Here is a 21157-nt window from a genome sequence, read left to right as displayed (position 1 = left end):
GTGATTGAATGAGTCTTAAAATCTGCTGTCCACGTTTTTTAAATTTGCCTCAAGCTTCATGAAAACAATATGCTGGTCTCATGAAATCTCACAAAATATTACTCACATGCAATTAATACACTCTGTTGACAAGCAGAAATACATTTCCTACTGTGAGAAGGTACATAAAAATAGAGTATGTTAGAACTAGCTTGACATTAAACTATTGCAGCAAATAAGCAACAGTTTGTGATTTACAGAATGGAAAACATAACGTGAGAAAACAGAGGAAATAAATGTAAAAAATGTCCCTTAGTCTAACCTTAACAGTTACCTATTTTTTTCACATGAATGGGTGAGAATATTATGTCTAGTAAAAACACACAGGTTATGCTGTCCTCCCAAGAAAAATGGCAGTTGTTTCAGCTAAAGCCCAAAAATGACACGTTTACATTTAAATGTAAGATCAGAAGATGCTTATATATGATGTTCTGGAGGGCAATAACAAATGACATGATGTACTTGGATTTGTTGTTTTGCTTTGTGAATCTGTGTCGGTGCATCAGCTTGTCTGTCTGCATGTCTCTGCTCACTAGTACAGGATCATGTGACATGTAAATGTGTGAAGTGGAACCAGTGTCACCTGGAAAGGTTAGGATAACTTTATGCAGCTGCACTCTTTCGTCACACAAGTTGGTGTTAGGCTGGTTTAGAGAAACTTACCATAGGTTTAGGTTAGAATTTTTAAAAAAAAGTTCAAACACACATCACTTCCTTACTTTCCAGAATACTATTCAAATGTCAACCTCCTGTTTCTGGTTGTGACTCCATGCAGTCCTTTCCTTATGATCCCTGTCACTATTTATACCCTGTCCACCTTCTGTGCCTTCTTGAACATTAAGCTCTTTTCACAACCCTTCATGAAATTAGAAACTTGCTTTTCAAATCTTTTCCACAACAAAAAACATCTCTGTCCTTCCCTTTTTTTCATCCCTCTCTTTATCTTGAACACACACAAACACATGCACATGCTCACATAGTGTAAACATTACAATCTACGGTGTATCAGAGCAGTTATCTCACTGTTGCCCGGTATTCACTGTTTACAATCAATTAAAAGCTTAATCAACTGGAAAGCAGCCAAATACACAGTAGCAGTATCTGCCTTGCCTGCTGAAGTGCATCGCCTATATCAATAAACTGTGTTTGTGTGTGTACATGTGTGCATACAATAATAAGTGTGTGTGTGTGTGTGGTTCATGTTACTAATAGACAAACCATAATAAAGTAATAAGGAAGGAGAAATTGCAGCATGTCTGTGATGAAATGTCAGTGATCAGGTAACTGTAAAGGTAACTTCAACTAAATTGAACAAGAACAAACCTTTTCATGTGTCCTGACAGCCAGCAAATGCTTTTTGAGATACTGACATGAAAAAAACTCTGACGAATGTTTTTTGTAAATTTTTCAGCAAGCCAAAATAAAGACCCAGAGGACGCGCTTATCTTCTTTTCCCCTCACAAATGCCAGTTTTTTCCACATATCACGCACAACTACTGTATGTTTATCCATCCATATTCTCAGATGGACACACCTCTGACTCATATGATAGAAGTCATATAATAAAACAAGTGATAAGACTTGCTGAGCCAAAGGAGGTTCAACTAAAGTTTAAGCACTTATTCTGGGGACAAGTTTCTCTGAATGTGTACTAAATATAAAACAAAAACTTTCTCTGCTTGAAGCCCCATTAACTTACTCTCCTGTGCCCCAATTGACATTTTCCTCTCAAAAGCTAACCTTAATGTGTCTACCTGTATAAAATATCTACAGTATACCTGCACACTATATTTCTGTCAACAACAAGTCTTTGTACCTTTACACTGAGACTTTTCGTGATTGAAAGAAAACAACAAATAGTCGCACTACAGCCGGTTAAATCATGAGCAAGGGGCAGATAATCAGATCAATGTGTTATCATGAACCTTTAAAAAGTAAATACACAGTTTATAGAGTAGAATAGTACCAAACTGATGTGCAGTAAGTTAAAAGATATATATAGTACCTTAAAGTGACCATGAATGTAGTTCAAAGATCATCATTTCTGGTTTGAAAGTGAGCAACATATATAGTAGAGAGAATTCGTCCAATAAATACATAATTTGTAAAAATCATAAATATAACACGTGTTTTTGAAACCACATGCCAAGTAAATAGTTGTACTTAAGCATGTGAATGAGTCAAATAGTGAAGGGCAACATTAAAATTATAAACACCTAAAATGATGTGGTTATATCTGGTGATTGCAGCCTGATTAATAAAGGAGCTTGATGGAGAGATGATGTCTGTGTCAATCAATGAATTGGTGGCGATTAAAAAAATGTAGAACAAATCACTGTCTCATGCAGGCAAAGAGTATAAAATAACCTACTCTAATTCGACTTTTCGATTCATTACATTTTATTTGACTTAGGCAGCACTGTCGTTATCATCTGGACTGAAGTGTTTTAAGTTTCACTCAATGAACAAAACATGTCTCTTAACAGAAGAAACTGTAACTGTAAAAGCCTACAAATCGGGAAATCCTTTGCAAACATGTCTTTTTTTCCTTCCTTTCACCTCTGTTGAACTTTTAAAAAACATAACCCGTTTACCTGTGCCGGGCTGTTCGCCTCCGTTCCTCCGACCCAGACGCTGCGGTGGGTGTTAAAGGATCTCATATTCCGGTTTAAATGGGGGAAGAAAACCTGCCGCGTGCCCACAGAGCGCGAGCTGCAGATGAGTGACACTGAGCGACAGTCTGCCTCGTGCCATCGAGAGGAGAGGCAGAGAGAGAGAGAGAGAGAGAGAGAGAGAGAGAGAGAGAGAGAGAGAGAGAGAGAGAGAGAGAGAGAGCAGAGCAGTTAATACTGTATTGATTTAATTTAATACTGATTATTGATATGGATATACTGTACTTTATCTAATATTGTGTTGTTGCTAATATTACTGTTTTTGTGTATTGTCCAAATATTTGGTCAATTTGTACTTTGATGCTTTGGGAAAATAAAATAGTTCTTGTAACTTTCATGCCAATAAAGCATTGGCATGAGACAGACAGAGAGAGAGAGAGAGAGAGAGAGAGAGAGAGAAAGAGAGAGAGAGAGAGAGAGATGCAAGTAGCAGGTTAGAGATGGTGAGAGAAAGAGGTGTAACTACTTATAGCAATAAGACACATTTTCAACAAAAAAAAGAAAGAAAGAAAGGATACAATCTTAGACAGAGGGAGAGACAGAGAGAGAGAGAGAGAGAGAGAGAGAGCACGCGATGCAGAGAGGAGCAGCTGGAGGGTTTTTGGTTTCAATCAAACAGTAATAAAACATACAGGTCTCATAATAAATCACAGACTGGAGTGTTTACACTTCTCTGAGAGAGACAGATGGAGAGTTGGAGAGAGAGAGAGAGAGAGAGAGAGTTTGTACTACTTTGTACAATGTGCTTTGGCAATACTGTACTTCAATATGGTCATGCCAATAAAGCCTCACTAAATTGAATTGAACTGAGAGAGAGAGAGAGAGAGAGAGAGAGAGAGAGAGAGAGAGAGAGAGACGTAATCGATGCTGCCATCTTGTGGCCTTATAATGCGATGAGACGAGACACCGCTGATAACTGAAACAATTCAAAGCAGGGGCCCAGTAGACATGTAAAACTATCAAACAGTACCGGCACTGACATTAAAGGAATAGTTATACACTTTGGGAAATTATTATTTTTTAATTATTTTAAAATAATTCTTATTATTTTAAGCTTTCTTACGGAAAGTTAGATGCTACGTGTACAGTAACATATTCAGCTGCTGATACCAGGTGATATTCGTTTGTTATTCTCTTTTAATATTTGAAGCAAGATTTTGTAAATTATGGAGGACCACAAGTGTCACAGAAATAGTAATAAAGCGTTTCATTAATTAAAAAGTAATTGTATAATAAAAACAGGAATTAATCAATTGGTTTACAAATTAATTAATTAATTAATAAAGAAACCCACTAAATTACAAAGTTAAGTGTTTTTCTTAAATAACAATTTAAATGACACATTATTTGATAGTTTAATGGGCATTAAAAAGAAGAATTATAAAAAGAATTTACAAATGAAATAATTATTCATCAACAAATTGTCCAAATTAAAAAGGGATTTACAAAAACATAAAAAAGTCAATAAGCACATCATTTAAAAATACATGAATGAACTCGTAGATACATGCAGTTACTGCATGATAAAAAGATAAATAACTGAATTTGCAAACTGAATTACAGCTTTTAATTGGGCATTTAAAAGGGCAGCTCCCTTTCCCATTTGCATTTCCATTTCCTTTTCCTATTGGCTAACATATTAGCTACTACTTTCTATTCAGTAAGATAATGTAGGTTGATACATGTAGTGGCTTCTTCCAAAAGAGTTCACTCATTCACATGCTTTCAACAGGCACAGTTTGCACAATATTCTACTGCACCCCATGGTAGCTTGGTGGTGAAGTGCCGCCATACTGTCATTCACAAGAGAATATGGCAGTAGTTCTCTTGGAAAACATGTTTCCTTTAGCCTTTTTTTTTTTTTTTATCTCATTAACGACAGTAATACCCGTTACATTGAAAAATACATTATTTGTGATTAAACTAATGGTTGTTGGTAATGTATTAGCGACCCCCACAGATTTATGGTTTTACTGCTTTCATGGGAGTTCAGACTCCTCCTTATGCATGGACCTGGCACCCACATAACTCTAACCCAGACTTGACGTCATCACAAGGAGGAAGTAGAGGTAACTCTGCAAACAAGTGTTCAGAGCAGGTTGGTGGATTTTGACTGGCAGGGAGCATTTCTACATACGTTCAACTCAAGTTTTGGAACTTTGACCAACATCCAACAGCATAACAGTGTAAAAATGACAATCATCATCAAAAATGAAAATCACAAAAAGCAGAATATGTCCCCCTTAAAATCAGTAAGACATTTATAAATATGTGTTGAGATATAAATGAAACAGAGGCCACATATAATCAAATTCATCACTTTTAGCAACATGCAAAATGTTAATTTTCTTCAGTGTAAACCTGCCGAGTACAGTTTACAAATCCTGCACACCAGACTCACTTAATTGTTTATAGCAGATTAATGGCCATCACAAGCAAGAAAAGCCTAATTATTTTTCCTAAAATGTCTTACCTCGTCTTACAATAAGCTAAAAAGAAAAACAAACTTACGTTAGTATTTGTAAGTTGTAAATTTTGTCAGTTTTACTTTTTAGCCATGTAAAACTAATAATCAATCACAATTAGTGTTCCAGCACCAGAATAAAGGAAAGCTGTGAATACACAGAAGCAATGCTTTATTGAAAGGATGTCCGTTATACAAAACGGGAAATAGAAATCCGAAGTCCAGTTCACTACATGTGAACAGTAATTAATCCGTTTATGAGAGTCCAGATGGTGACACTGGTCAGAGAGAATAGAGTCAGAGTGTTGCAGACGATCTCAGAACGTCACCACTTTAGTCTGCTTGGGTTTGGCTTTCTTCACTGGAACGTGCACCTCCTCATGGTCTGCACTCATATTGTTGGACAACCAGCCCACAGTCACAGAGTTTGCTGAAAGGACACAGTGAGGGAAATGTTAAAGCTCAGACACAACAGCAGCCACACAGGTATTAAACTGAATATAAGATGGTATTTTTAGGATGCCAATGTCTGTCTGTTGGCCCAACTAACCCATGAATTTTGAAAGTCTTGACTCTGTGGCTCCTCCTCAGAAAAAATGGAGACAATGCCTCTGATCTGACATCTCCCGAGCCAATTTTAAGTTGTGATGATTGAGTTTTGTCTGTATGTCCGCTGGTTTTCAATATAGGACAAATGTGGGTATACGAAGGATAAGGGAGAGCTTCAAGAGTGTCATTAGTGATGTCATAAAATATTGAAAAAAGCTCATATTCATCAATTATTCTTTGTTCTTAGTCTGAGTTTAATTTGGATGATAATCATGCTCTCAGTTTTGGAACTACAGCTACCAAAATGCTTTGGTGGATGTTGCTGTGAGCTACAAACTTAAGTCCCGTTTCTTTAGTCTACATTTGTTCACATTTAGTCAAATAGCGTTAATTAAAAGTCTGCTGAATCAACTATTAGCAGCCCCTGTTTGCAGTGTAGCCATGGATGTACAGACAACTATCACTGGATTACTTTGATATGGAAGAAAACTTAAAAATGTGTTGATTCTCAGGGAAATTTTGAAGACCCCTTTTTGGTGAATTTATGGAGGTTTATTGGCAATGGACATCAGAGATGATGATATCCTCAGGAAGTGTAAGTCACACTGAATCTGTTCAGATTTGACTGAGTTAAGACTTAAAGAGGGAGTATGAGTTTTGACAAGTTTTCTCTCCCTCTGCACCCTGCTGAGGAGGTAAAACATCTGACCTACTAGAACTACTGGATGGATTACTATTAGAGATGCAATGATTAGTCAGTTAACAGAAAATGCATCTTTTTCTTTAAGAATAAAAGGTCCAAATTATCTGATTCCAGCTTCTTAAATGTGAATATTTTCTGGTTTCTTTAGTCCTCTGTGACAGTAAACTGAATATCTTTGGGTATCTTTGTGGAATGTTGGTCAGGACAAAATAAGACATTTGAGGACATCTTGGGCTTTGGGAAACAGCGACGGCCATTTTTCACCATTTTTGACTAAATGACTAATCGATTAATCGAAAAAAATAATCGATAGATTAATTGATAATGAAAATAATCATTAGTTGCTGCCCTAATTACTAGGACATTTTATACAGATATTCATGGTCCCCAGAGGATGAATCTTACTGACTGTAGTGATCCTCTGACTTATAAAAACATACGTCTTACTACTAAAACATGTAAGACCAAGAAAAGACGAAAATTCTTACATTTGAGAAGTTTGAACCAGCAAATATACGCTTAAAAAAGTGTCTTAAACTATTAATCTATTACCAAAATAGTTGCAGATAAATTTTTTTTCAATGAATCACCTAATTGTTGCAGCTCCATTTGTCTTATTTTCGGATTAATACGACAGTTTGAAGACCAAAGAGGAAAAGGAGACTCACTTGAGGCCTGGTGCTCTGGACAATCCTTCTGAAAATGTTCCACTGAGCCACAAACACGACAGCAGCCTCCTGCAGACACAAATATTCAGTCAAACTGCTATGAAGTGAATTATTATGCAGACAGTGTGGTGAGTTTCTGCCTGAGTGTACCTTGTGCATACATTCCCTTAGGATTATCAGGGCAGGAGCGTGACAAGTGTCCGGTCTGACCACAGATGAAGCATTTAGCATATGGGTATTCACCTGATGGAGAGAACATTAAACATGATTACGTCAGGATTAAACTCAAATCTCTGACAAATGTCTCCACGTTGTCCTCACCAAGAGCAGGGTCGACTTTAGCTCTGCATTTCTGGATTTCATGTTCGGTGGAGCCGCAGCGGTAGCAGATGCCTCGGCCCATCTCCTCATCTCTGTCTGCCTCTGGACAGTCGGCCAAACCGTGACCCGGCTTCCTGCAGTTAAAACACAGCTAGGGAGAAGAGAACAAGAAGGTCAGGACTCCTCTGGAGCGCCCCTAAATATCAGCACAGATAGGTGTCATATAACAAGGTAAAATAATAATATCTTTAACTCCTCGTACTAAAAGTATGACCAAACATGAATATCTGTAAACGTGGTGTGAAATCACTCACCATGTTGCTCTTCTTGTCATTCTGCCTCTTTATCCGTCTGTCCTCTCTCCTCTGGTCTTTCTTCAGAGCGATGTGCACCTCCTGCTTAAGCTGCTGCTCTCCCTCCCTCCCTCCTTTATCAGTTCTAGGCAGCGACTGTCCGCTCTGCTGCAGATACTCCAAGAACCCGTTCACGTCCTCATTCTCGTAGTCCTTTTTCTTACGGTTGGGTTTATGCACAGCGGAGCCGCCGGGCTGAGTCCCTCTCAGATGATCCCTCTGAGCTCCGTGTTTAATACCTGAGCCTCCCGGGTGACCTCCTCTCCCTCCTCCTCCTCCTCCTCCCCCTTTCAACTTATTCCATGGAGTGGCCTCTGCTGGTTTGTGTTTGTGGACGTTATTGGCTCTCGCCCACCTCGTCATGACTGCACAGTCTGGCTGCAAAACATAACACTTCAAATTTAAGTTAGAGTAACCGAAACCGACATTATGACTCTAACTGACCTAAATTTAGTTATATCAATATGTTTGATAAATTCATTCCTTCACACAGGCTGTCCACCTGCGGTTCAAAGTGAAATAATCAACCAAACGTGTCCAGTGAAGACAAAGACTCAAGTGTTGGGTACAGGACAATACAGGTGACACAGATGATGGCTTTATTACTGAATAATGTAATTATCCTATGGGATGACTTGTGTGATGTATAAATGTATAAAATTTGGTTTTCAACTATTCCTGTTTGGCCCATGATGAAGGTGCAAGCTGAAACGTTGGGCTTTGATTCAGCATGATGCTGTTTCAAACAGAAGTTGATGAAATGAGCAAGTCTGTATGCGGTCCTCCTCATTCAACCACTTTGTCTTCAGTCAACTCGAAACAGGACAAAATGAAGATAAAATCAATTAAATGAAGATAAAGATCTGACTGATGGGATATTGAGAGTAAAACTGTGATTCAATCTGTAATATTACTTATTTTGATTGTTGAAAGAGATGTTAAATTGAGCCATATTTTCCTCTCAATTTCCCGTTTTAGCGAACAAATACCTAAATGTGTTCTTAACTACTGAATATGGTAGCCTAAATAAATATCACTCTTTCATAATTAATAAAGTTTATTTTTTCAGTAGAAATAATTAATAAGAGCTCCACTGTGAGGATGGAAAAAACAAAAACTTTACCTGAGTAAAACCAACAGTGGTGGAAAAAATGGTTTTGGATCTTTTACTTGTATAAAAGTAGAACTACCACACTCTGAAAATACTCTGTTAAAATAAAAGTCCTACATTTAAATTGTACTCTAGTTAAAATACACTGCAGGTACAATCAGAAAAATGTATTAGATGTAAAGTATTACAGTAGTTATGCAGAATGGCCCCGTTCAGAGTGTTATATTATTAAAACATAGCTTATTATTGGACTGTTATTATTGATTTATGAATCTAGGCAGCTTTACAATGTTAACCTGTACAGTAAACTAAAGTTGTCAGACAAATGTAGTGAGGTAAGAAGTACAAAGTTTCCCTATAACATATAGTGGAGCAGCAGTATAAAGTAGCATTCAACCACACCAGTAAGGTAAAAGTACTTTAAAACTGAACTTGAAAGTGCTTTACTGACTTTCCATCACTGCAGATGTAACATATGCCTCTTGCATGTTACATTAAATACATCATTTGAGCTTTAAATGGTCACTATGTCTAATAGCAAAGTCTTATAATATAGAATATAATTTTGTCAGTAATTTTACCTTTATTTAATAGTTGTAAGGTGTACATATTTGTGTTATTTTCATATTTTTATGCTGTTATCTTATATTTCATATTTAATACTTGGCTACATAGTATCCAAGGTAACGATGCAGCTATAAAGCCCATCACCGGGGGAACAAGTCAGACCGGGCTTGTATCCCCCAGGTGAGTGTATGACTGTTAAATGGAAACCTGCAAATATTAATGTATAGCTGATCTGAGAGAGAATTAATTACTAATTATAACTATATTGACATTCAGCGAGATTATCTACGTGTACTGATTCATCGGTATCAGTAGTAGTCAATTTGTAATATAGCCTAGTAAGTCTTTGATCTTGGTCAAGGTTAGACCGTTGGCCCTGTAATTTGTTATTTAACGGTTATTAAGATTCGTCACAGAAATCATTTATTAGTATTGAAAGTTTCCTTTAATCATGGTTTTATCTATATTAAATAGTTTAACTGAGACCGGGCTTGTATCCCACAGAACCCGAAGTGCTTGAAAGCAATAAACAGGCATCATTGAATCGACATCGGAGCATATGTGTGTCTTCGTTGGAGTCAACTAACGTTACTAACCGTCAGCCGTTAGTCCTCCATCATCTTTACAACACAACGCTGAGACTGTAGGCTGTCACTATTATCAGCAATATAAAAGAAACTTAACAGGGGCATTATAACTGTGAGGTTAATACAATCCCCCGATACACAGAGCAAGTGTTAGAGGTCTCCTATCAAAGTATATTCGTATTACAGATGTTTATAGTGTCTACCATTTCATTGTCCAGTTATTTCAGGAACAACAATAAATAAACTTGCTTTTTTTTATAACTGTGGATGTTAAATTTATTGAAATAAAGTCTTATGTTAAACCAAAATTCTTCTCGTGTTTAATCCGGTTAGTTTATAATTTCTACATTGTGCGTAGAAATTATAATACACACATAACAAACTAACTTAACTGACGTATTTTATATATTGTTATTATATGTTACATTAACATGTGGCACAGCTTGGTTCAGTAGCTGCGAGCTAACGTTAAATCACACCACGTTACTTTCGTTTTTACGATTGTATAGCAGTGAATGTTAGTGAATAGAAAGCGGATTAGAAAAAAATGTTAATCCGGTCGGCACGTTATTGATTTATAGACTTTCCTCATATGAAATAAAGTAAACGGTATTTAAAATGTTACCTTGTGCGATGTGTTTGTGTTTTTGCCCGGAAGTGTTGGGCTCTCCTTCTTCTTCTTCTTCTTCTTCCTGTTTAATGACGAATTGCCACCTTTCGGAGCACTATCGCCACCAACTGTTGAATTACATAGCTCTTAAGTCCTTGTTATTAAACCAGTGCTTTGTAGATAAGTGAAGACATGTTTTAAGATAGAATTTCCAGAATCATTTGTAAAGAGCGTTTTCAAGTCCATACCTTCAACCCTTTTATGTTCCAATTCATTATTTAACAGCTGTCTTTGTGTTGTATATTTGAGAAGATGAAAAAAGACGTGATCCACAGTTTCCATATTAATGCAGCCATCACAAGTTCCTGTTACATTTCATACAAAAGTCTGTGATTTCAGTGGTGGTGGAAATGGAATTTACTCACATACTGTGCTTCAGTACAATTTTTAGGTACTTGTACTTTACTTGAGTATTTCCATTTCATGATACTTCATGCTTCCACTCCCCTACATTTCAGAGGGAAATATTGTGTTTTCTACTTCGCTACATTTATTTGACAGGTTTAGTTACTTTTCAGATGAAGATTTGACACAATGCTTAATATAACAACCTCTTAAAATGCAACACTGATAAAGATTCAACCTGTGGTTTTCAACATTTTTGGCCTTTGATGACTTACTAATAACAGTGTGTAGTTGGAGACACATTTCAGATGTTTATGATTTGTTAACAGCTCCACCAAATCATGATTGTTCCCTCTAAACTTTTCACATGGTTTAATTTCAATAAATGTTTAAATGATCCGATAATTCACCAAAAATCAAAGATTAGAGTAAAAGTCCAAAAACTGAAAACAAATTTGTGTATCAGAACTTTGTTTTTTCTTATTTCCTCTCCCATTAATCATCTCACAACCCCACAGATTTATATGGTGACCCTTTGGAGGGAGCAGACCCCTAGGTTGGGAACCACTGGACTAAACTAGACAACTGTATATAATGTAGGTCAGACTAGCTCCATCTCCAGCAGCTACAACAGTAACATGCTGCTTACAAACTGATGCTTCAGTATTAATAATCTAACAATGTCATATATAATAATATATCAGAGGTCAGTGGGGTCAGAGGGACCAGAGCGCTACTTTTATTTTCATACTGTAACTACATTTTCCTGCTTCCCTTTTCCTACTTATATACTTTTACTTAAGCAAGATTTTTCATGAAGGGCCTTTACTTGTAATGGAGTGTTTTTACATCACTTTATTGGTACTTTTACTTGAGTAAAGAATCTGAGTACTTCTTTCATCACCGTGTGATTCAAAAAACCCTCATTTATTTGTGGATCATTGCCAGAATCAGGTTTATGTCGTATATGTATATATATATACGACATATATATATGTATATGAAGATTAAATAGGAAAAATATTTACTTCCCAAAATGTCTGCAGTTATGTCTGAGTGTAAAACAATCACATTGACATTTTAAAAAATGCTAAATACTAGAATACAACCAGTCAAAGGGTGCTGCCTGTGCCTAGCAACGGTTGCTGAGCAACAGTTGCTGAGCAATGGTCATTGCTTGGATTTATGGAAAAGGCAGTTCTTTTGACATCACAGTTTGGGATTCCTTTGATTGCTGTGACATACTTGAATCCTATGATGCGCTGATGTTGTAAGACGCTTAAATGAATAATTACAAGTAAGTACCTCTCAATCACTGCCTGCATTTCTACTCGTGTTTAACTCAGACATTAGTGCGTGAAAACGGAGCCCAGTGCAGTTCAAACAACAGATCAAGTATCAAGCATAGAAGACCACATCATAACAATCACCATGAATACAACAGGAAGCTTGTGCTCGGAGATGCCAGAGGTCACAGTCGACACTTTTCGCCCGCTGATCCAAAACTTTGTTGAAAGGATTACAGACAACCAGTGGACACTGCTGAAATCTGGTTCTCCTGACAGTGCCACCAAAATCGTCTTAGCTGAGCTGCTGTTGGAAATTATACAAGCAGTGACAAACACCTTTTTGGCCAAATTCAAGAACACATCTGTGGCAATTTCCAAGGAGCAAGTTCAGGTCAAACTGGGTGACACACTGGCTCAGAGCTTTGCTGATGCTCTGGACATAGCGGACCAAGAAGAGTGTGTCAGCCCCCAAAACCTGACAAACCTGCTGGCTAAAGAGGTTGCAGAGAGTGTCAGCTCTGCCCTTTCTGCTCAGAAGACCGTTAAGCCTGGAATAAACCAGCACATCACTACCCCCCACAGACTGAACAACATGCTCAAACATGCCTCCAAAATGCTTAAAAAGTTTGCCGCTAAGATTGAAATTTGCACACCCTGTGCACACCGGCAGACAGCAAGCCAGACTGCCTCCCAAAAGACGACCAGCTCAGAGCTGGTAATAGAGGATCTGGAGGACATAGACTACAAAAGCATCTGTCAGTTACATGGGGAAGAGCCGCAAAGTATGGAGGAGGAACCACAAACCATGGAGGATGAGCCACAAGACCCAAAGGAAGACTCATTTGTGGCTGAAACAGCTAGAGTAGTCGAGGGAATAATTGAGAAAGCTGTTCGTGAGATCACAGAGCCTCTTTTGCAGGATGTAACAGATTCAGAGTACGAGCTCCTGCAGTCTGAATCCTCTTTTGACATTGAGGTTGTGTCAAAAGACATCACTGAACTCATCACCAGCAAGGAGAGGACTTCAACTCCAGGATCCAAAGAGAAGCCTAGATGGTCTCTTAAAAGGGTAGGCAGCATTATAAAGGCCTTCTTTGTGAAGCTCCTCACTAAAATGTCTTTACATCGCATTGTGACACAAATAAAGAGCAAATTCCACCACAAGTCCAAAGCTGAAAGCAGCCAGTCGATGCAGTCTCTCATGGATGGTTTCGACGCGCTGCTTAAGGTGGAAGATGGGGGCAAGCAGAAAGACAAAGGCGGGAATGAGCTTTGCGTATTTCCCAGATACAAAAATCTTTCTGGGAATAACATTGTGGTGGTCACCAAAAAACTCACTGAAATGGTGTACTGCTACATCACATATGGGGCCATGATGCCAGAGATCATCCCAGAAGCAATCAGGAGGAAGGCAGCGGCTGTTCCTCGGGTTGATGCTGCCATGTATGATGACATACGGAAGAAAGTGCGCTGCTTCCTGGCTCTGATCAACTGGTGGCAGAAAACCCAGGCTGCCAGCCACTCCGACAAACTCACACTGGCTTTACAAGACACTGAGTTGGTGGCACAGAGTACCTTACCAGAGGTCAATGCAGAGGAGAATGCACAGGAAGTTGCAGCAGAGCAGGACAGCAACAAGTTGTCAGTCAGGTTCCTCGTGGACAAGCTGGTTTATCGGCTGTACAACAAGGCCAAGCTGAGGCACACTACAAAACAGCCAGCGGTCATCATTCAGCGTCTCTTCCAGAGGATATGGGCCAAAGTCGAGAGAGCAAAATTAAGAATAACCCCAGAAACTTTGAAAGACCTTGACAAGGCAGTGTTCAAAGACCTGGTGAAGGTGTGCGGCTGTCCAACGAATGTGCTGACTTCGATCAACTTAGAGGAGCCAGCGATCGAAAAATTCATCACCGACTGTTTCTGCCGGCGCTTTATTGAGAAGAAACAGAGTGCCATCTCTAAGTTCTTCTCATCGTTGGGAAAAGCCCTCTCCAAGCCCTTCAGACGGGTGAAGGTCGGGTTTATATAGGGAGGGTTATTTTAGGGGGTTTAGGGGGTTATTTAAGCCTTCATGTTGAAGGGAAAAAGTGAGCTGGGGGTTACTTTTTTCCTTCAACATGAATGCAGTAAAGAGCTTCAGTCCTGCCTTACCTCTATGTGAGGTAGGACTGGAGCTCTCGTCATCTCAGGGGTTAACTGGATCTACCTCTGAGGGACTCTCCTTCAGATGTACAACTACCCCGGGTGCTCCGGTTTCCTCCCACTTTTCTTCAAAACAATTCATCATTTGGACACTCTAAATAGCCCCCAAAAAGCTAATTAGTTTCACGAGTATAAAAATGGAAAGTCATTCAAGGCCGACTGTGTCTACTGATAGCGTTGTTGCTGCTCTCATCTCAGTTGATTTTCCTATATATATCACATTACTGTGGATTAATTGTGGATTAGTATCTGCTGTATATTTAAACTTTCGCTAGTTTTACACAAGCACTCTCAGCGCTTTTCTCTTAGCGACTTTTCTCGCTAATCGCACAAGTTGTTAGTCACTTTAGCTCTGCAGCTAGCACTAGCAGCTAACTTAAACTAAGTAGTTAGCGATGGCTTTTCTCTCTCCCTCTCGTTCTCCTGCTCTCTCTTGCTCGGTGTGTCAAATGTTTAGTTATTCCTCTGCCTCCTTTAGTGATAGTGGTAAGTGTAATAAGTGTAGTTTATTTGCAGCACTGGAGGCAAGGCTTAGTGAATTGGAAGCGCGGCTCCGCACCATGGAAAAACAATCAGCTGCTAATATAGTTAGCCAGCCCCTAGTATCCGGTGCGGGCCGACCTGGCGTAGCTCCCACTCCCCCGGCAGCTCCCGAGCAGCCGGGAAGCCAGGGCGGCTGGGTGACTGTCCGAAGGAAGCATAGCCCTAAGCAGTAGCCCACGGTTCACCACCAACCAGTTCATGTTTCTAACAGGTTCTCCCCACTCAGCAACACACCCGCTGAGAAACAAACTCTGATTATTGGCAGCTCCATAGTCAGAAACGTGAAGTTAGCGACACCAGCAGCTATAGTTAAATGTATTCCTGGGGCCAGAGCGGGCGACATTGAGTCAAATTTAAAACTGCTGGCTAAGAATAAACGTAAATATGGTACGATTGTCATCCATGTCGGCGGTAATGACTCCCGATTACGCCAATCGGAGATCACCAAGATTAATGTTGAGTCGGTGTGTACATTTGCAAAAACTATGTCGGACTCCGTAATTTTCTCTGGACCGCTGCCTAATCTGACCAGTGATGACATGTATAGCCGCATGTCACAATTCAACCGCTGGTTGTCGAGGTGGTGTCCAGCAAACGATGTGGGCTTCATAGATAATTGGCAGACTTTCTGGGGAAGACCTGGTCTGATTAGGAGAGACGGCATACATCCCACTTTGGATGGAGCTGCTCTCATATCCAGAAATATGGCCCAGTTTATTAGTAAACCAAAACCATGACAACCGAGAGTTGAGACCAGGAGGCAGAGCTGCAGTCCTACACGCTTCTCTACGCTTCCATTAGAGCAGTTACCCACCCAAAACCACATAGAGACTGTGTCTGTCCCCCGACCACATAAATCAATTAAATCCAAAGTAAACAAGAGTCATTCATGAAAATCTAGTAAAAATTAAAACCACTACTGCAATAGTACAACAAAATAAGATAATTAAATGTGGACTCTTGAACATTAGATCTCTTTCATCTAAAGCTGTTTTAGTAAACGATTTAATTTCAGATCATCATATTGATTTATTTTGTCTCACTGAAACCTGGCTGTGTCATGAAGAATATGTCAGCCTAAATGAATCCACTCCCCCCAGTCATATTAATACTCATATTCCTCGGGGCACTGGCCGAGGAGGAGGAGTTGCGGCCATTTTCAGCTCAAGCCTGGTCGTCAACCCTAGACCTAAATTTAATTATAACTCATTCGAAAGCCTTGTTCTTAGTCTCTCTCAGCCAACCTGGAAAACTTTACAGCCAGTTCTATTTGTTATAGTGTATCGTCCTCCTGGCCCGTACTCTGAATTCTTATCTGAATTCTCAGAGTTTTTGTCGTATTTAGTCCTTAGTACAGATAAAGTAATTATAGTAGGTGATTTTAATATTCATGTGGACGTTGATAATGACAGTCTCAGCACTGCATTTATCTCATTATTAGACTCAATTGGCTTCTCTCAGTGTGTAAATAATCCCACTCACCATCTTAACCACACCCTAGACCTTGTTCTGGTTTATGGGATTGAAATTGAACATTTAATAATTTTTCCACAAAATCCTATTTTATCAGATCATTTTTTAATAACTTTTGAATTCCTATTACTGGATTATACACCACTAGACAAAAATGTCCTCACTAGATGTCTCTCTGATAGTGTTGTAGATAAATTTAAGGAAGCAATTCCGTCAGTACTGAATTCACTGCCATGTCTCAATACTACAGAGGACTCTTATGTTAACTTCTGTCCCTCCCAAATTGATAATCTTATTGATAGTGCTGCAGGCTCACTAAGACAAACACTCGACTCCATCGCCCCCTTAAAGAAGAAGATAATAAAACATAAGAGGTTAGCTCCATGGTATAACTCCCAAACCCGCAAATTAAAGCAAACATCGCGAAAATTGGAAAGGATTTGGCGTTCCACCAAAGTAGAAGAATCTCGCTTAGTCTGGCAAGATAGTCTTAAAACATATAGGAAGGCCCTCTGTAATGCCAGAGCAGCCTATTACTCAGCATTAATAGAAGAGAAGAAAAACTGCCCTAGGTTCCTTTTCAGCACTTTGGCCAGGCTGACAAAGAGTCATAACTCTACTGATCCATGTATTCCTATAGCTCTCAGTAGTAACGACTTTATGAGCTTCTTTAATGATAAAATTCTAACTATTAGAGACAAAATTAACCACCTCCTGCCCTCAACAGGCACCGTTCTCTCCCCAAACACAGGAACCTTGGTAACGGCAGTAAATCCTGACATATATTTGGACTGTTTTTCTCCAGTAGACTTGTCTGAACTAACTTCAATGATCTGTTCAGCTAAACCATCAACCTGTCTCTTAGATCCCATCCCAACTAGGCTGCTTAAGGAAGCCTTACCCTTAGTGAGCACTTCTTTACTAGATATGATCAATCTGTCTTTAGTAACAGGCTATGTACCACAGTCTTTTAAAGTAGCTGTAATTAAACCTCTTCTTAAGAAGCCTACTCTTGATTCAGGTGTTTTAGCCAATTATAGATCTATATCTAACCTTCCATTTCTATCTAAGATCCTTGAGAAAGCAGTCTCTAATCAGTTATGTGACTTTCTACATAACAATAGTTTATTTGAGGATTTTCAGTCAGGATTTAGAGCACATCATAGCACAGAGACAGCACTGGTGAAAGTCACAAATGACCTCCTAACTGCATCGGACAAAGGATTTGTCTCTATACTTGTCCTGTTACATCTTAGTGCTGCATTCGACACAATTGACCATCAAATCCTTTTGCAGAGACTGGAACATTTAATTGGCATTAAAGGAACTGCATTAAGCTGGTTTAAGTCCTATTTATCAGACCGATTTCAGTTTGTACATGTGAATGATGAATCCTCCGTGAAGGCAAAAGTTAGACACGGAGTTCCACAAGGTTCTGTACTTGGACCAATTCTATTCACCTTGTATATGCTTCCTTTAGGTAATATTATTAGGAAACACTCCATAAATTTTCATTGTTACGCAGATGACACCCAATTATATTTATCAGTGAAGCCAGATGAACCCAATCAGTTAAACAAACTCCAAACATGCCTTAACGACATAAAGACCTGGATGACCTGCAATTTTCTACTACTAAATTCAGATAAAACTGAAGTTATTGTGCTTGGCCCTAAACACCTTAGAAACACATTATCTAATGATAAAGCTACTCTGGATGGCATTACCCTGGCCTCCAGCACCACCGTAAGGAATCTGGGAGTTATCTTTGATCAGGATATGTCCTTTAACTCCCACATAAATCAAATCTCAAGGACTGCCTTTTTTCACTTACGTAATATCACAAAAATCAGGCTCATCCTGTCCCTAAAAGATGCAGAAAAACTAGTTCACGCATTTGTTACTTCTAGGCTGGATTATTGCAATTCCTTATTATCAGGCTGCCCTAACAAGTCTCTAAAGACTCTCCAACTGGTCCAGAATGCATCTGCACATGTTCTGACTAAAACTAGAAAAAGAGACCATATTTCTCCCATTTTAGCTTCACTACATTGGCTTCCTGTTAAATTTAGAATAGAATTTAAAATCCTTCTCCTAACTTACAAAGCCCTTAATGGTCAGGCACCATCATATCTTGAAGAGCTCATAATACCGTATCATCCCACTAGAACACTGCGCTCCCAGTATGCAGGCTTACTTGTGGTCCCTACAGTCTCTAAAAGTAGAATGGGAGGCAGGGCCTTCAGCTATCAGGCTCCTCTTCTATGGAACCATCTACCGGATTCAGTCCGGGGTGCAGACACCCTCTCTATGTTTAAGAGTAGGCTTAAAACTTTCCTTTTTGATAAAGCTTATAGTTAGGGCCGACCAGGCTCGCCTTGGATCAGCCCTTAGTTATGCTGCTATAGGCCTAGACTGCTGGGGGACTTCCCATGATGCACTGAGCTCCTCTCTCCTCCTCTCCATCTGTATGCATTCATGTAACATCAATGCATGTCACTAACTTTGCTTCTTCCCCGGAGTTTTTTGTGCTTTCTCATCTCACAGGAAAAGCTGAGTCCCGGGCCGAACCTTCACGGTCCTTCACAGTCCTGATGGCATCCTTCCCTGGCTGTTGCTGCTCGTGCTTGTTGTTGTTGTTGTTGTGATTTTTTTTCTTCTGTCCCCCCTCCCCCTTTCCCTCTCTCTTTCTCTCTCTCAACCCAACCGGTCAAAGCAGATGGCCGCCCACCAAGAGCCGGGGTCTGCTTGAGGTTTCTACCCGTTAAAGGGGAGTTTTTCCTTACCGCTGTCGCCAAGTGCTTGCTCATGGGGGAATTGTTGGGTCTCTGTATATTAAAGAGTACGGTCTTGACCTGCTCTATGTGAAAAGTGCCTTGAGATGACTTCTGTTGTGATATGGCGCTATATAAATAAAAATTGATTGATTGATTGATTGAAAAATGTCTAAATTCTAATATCTGCTTTGAAATCACTCTTTTCTTATCATTTGCATTTGATCATTTGATTCAGTTTCACTAAGGCCAAACTTGTGTAGAAAATACTTAGGAAACTCTGTGTTCTTTTGCATTTGTGTCACATCAAAATAGGTGGTAGACAAGTTAGGGTTAGGGGCTTTAAGCTAAGGTATGTTTCAAATATTCAGTTTTATCACACAATTCATTTTTATCTACCTTCAAAAGCTCCCTTCCTCAAATATTAGACTTTACTCTGGAAAATAACAAATTACATTTACTCATGTACTGTACTTAAGTACAATTTTGATGTACTTGTACTTTACTTGAGTATTTCCATTTGATGATACTTTATACATTTCAGAAGGAAATATTGTCCTTTCTACTCCACTACATTTATTTGACAGTTAGTTAGTTAGTTACTTTTCAGATTAAGATTTGACACAATGCTTTTAAAACACAACACATTGTTAAGGATGAAACCAGTGGTTTCAAGCCCTTTTGGCTTTTGTCATCTTACAAAAAGCAGTGTGTAGTTAGGGTCACATTTCAGATGTCTATGAGTTGTTAGCAGCTCCACCAAATCATGATTTTTCCCACTAAACTTCTCACATGGTTTCATTATTGAAATGAAAATCAATAATGGGTCATATAGTAAAGTGGGTGAGTTGTGTAGGTTTAGGGTGAGTCTGCAAGACTGCAGCTAGACCCTTCTCACTTACACACTGATGATTCAGTATTAATAATCTAATGATGTCATATATAATATATCACTCAGAGGGACCAAACCACTGCTTTTACTTTAATTCTTTAACTTTGTTTTGCTGCTTTTGTACTTTTACTTATGTAGGATTTTTCATTCATCCATCCATTATTTGTAATGGTTTTTTTTTACATTGCTGTATTGGTACTTTTACTCAAGTAAAAGATCTGAGTACCTTCAACACTGCTCTTTACATGAGCACAGTAAACAGTATATACAATATAATAAATATGCCACTGAATATGGCCATTTTGCATAATGAGTACTTTTACTTAATACGTTAGGTAAATTTTGCAACTAATACTTTTATATGTTTACTTAATATTTTTAATGCAGGACTTGTATATGTAAATTGGAGCATTTTTATGCTGTGGTATAGAGAATGTGAAGTTGATGTCAACACTGTTTTGAATTTTGGGTCCGCTCTATGTTGTGAGAATCATGAGGATCCCACTGCCTTTCTGTTGGTGAGTTGGAGCTATGAATTGGTTACTTTTAACAACATTCCTGCATCAATGAAAGTGTGTTCTGCAGCTTACACGTGTAGGTATTTGTAGCATTGTGTACGGGATGCTTAAAGTAAGTGAAATCCATTGAGAAGTTTAAAACAAGGCTGTAACCTAAAGATATTACAGTGAAATTCACAGTTCAGAGGTAGTAGAGCTGATGCAAGCTGAGCACGTGCTGACTACTGATTTAAATATGTTTTGCACAAGTAACCCCTGCGAATAAATATGTTGCACCAGTTTGGACCAGAGCTTCATTCTGAACCTGTAACACACTCAAACTAACTGGCTAACATTTAGTGTTAGTTAATCCCCTGTTAGCAATCAGCTATAAGTTTGATAGTTAGTAACTGCTTGTTATTAACTCATACACTTCTG

The 21157-nt window shown here is 38.8% G+C and overlaps 2 protein-coding genes and 1 pseudogene across 3 annotated transcripts in view; 1 reads left to right on the top strand and 2 right to left on the bottom strand.

Annotated features, from left to right (window-relative positions):
* The window catches only part of si:dkey-247m21.3 (5-hydroxytryptamine receptor 4), a 56982-nt gene extending 54225 nt beyond the window's left edge, over positions 1-2757 (bottom strand). Inside the window, exon 1 of the mRNA XM_067574568.1 lies at positions 2634-2757. The gene's annotated coding sequence lies outside the window, so the exon portion shown is untranslated. The remainder of the gene's footprint in view (positions 1-2633) is intronic.
* A 2573-nt stretch (positions 2758-5330) lies between these two features.
* Positions 5331-10772, bottom strand: zcchc9 (zinc finger, CCHC domain containing 9). 2 transcript variants are annotated; one of them, XM_067574647.1, is made up of 6 exons: positions 10660-10772; positions 7731-8147; positions 7417-7567; positions 7246-7338; positions 7096-7164; positions 5331-5605 (listed from the first exon to the last, which is right to left on the bottom strand). In XM_067574647.1, exons 2-6 carry the CDS (start codon positions 8130-8132, stop codon positions 5493-5495), a joined length of 828 nt encoding a protein of 275 aa, XP_067430748.1. In that variant the 5' UTR covers positions 8133-8147; positions 10660-10772; the 3' UTR covers positions 5331-5492. The 2 variants fall into 2 exon arrangements, with proteins under 2 accessions (XP_067430748.1, XP_067430749.1); XM_067574648.1 differs by having other exon boundaries at positions 7731-8162; positions 10660-10708.
* A 4037-nt stretch (positions 10773-14809) lies between these two features.
* Positions 14810-15849, top strand: LOC137170653 (uncharacterized; annotated as a pseudogene).
* Positions 15850-21157: the final 5308 nt, after the last annotated feature.

This window comes from Thunnus thynnus, chromosome 19, assembly GCF_963924715.1.
Source record: "Thunnus thynnus chromosome 19, fThuThy2.1, whole genome shotgun sequence".
Lineage (NCBI taxonomy): Eukaryota > Metazoa > Chordata > Actinopteri > Scombriformes > Scombridae > Thunnus > Thunnus thynnus.
The sequence above is the reverse complement of the archived record's forward strand: the minus strand, read 5'-3'. Positions and strand labels throughout refer to the sequence as shown.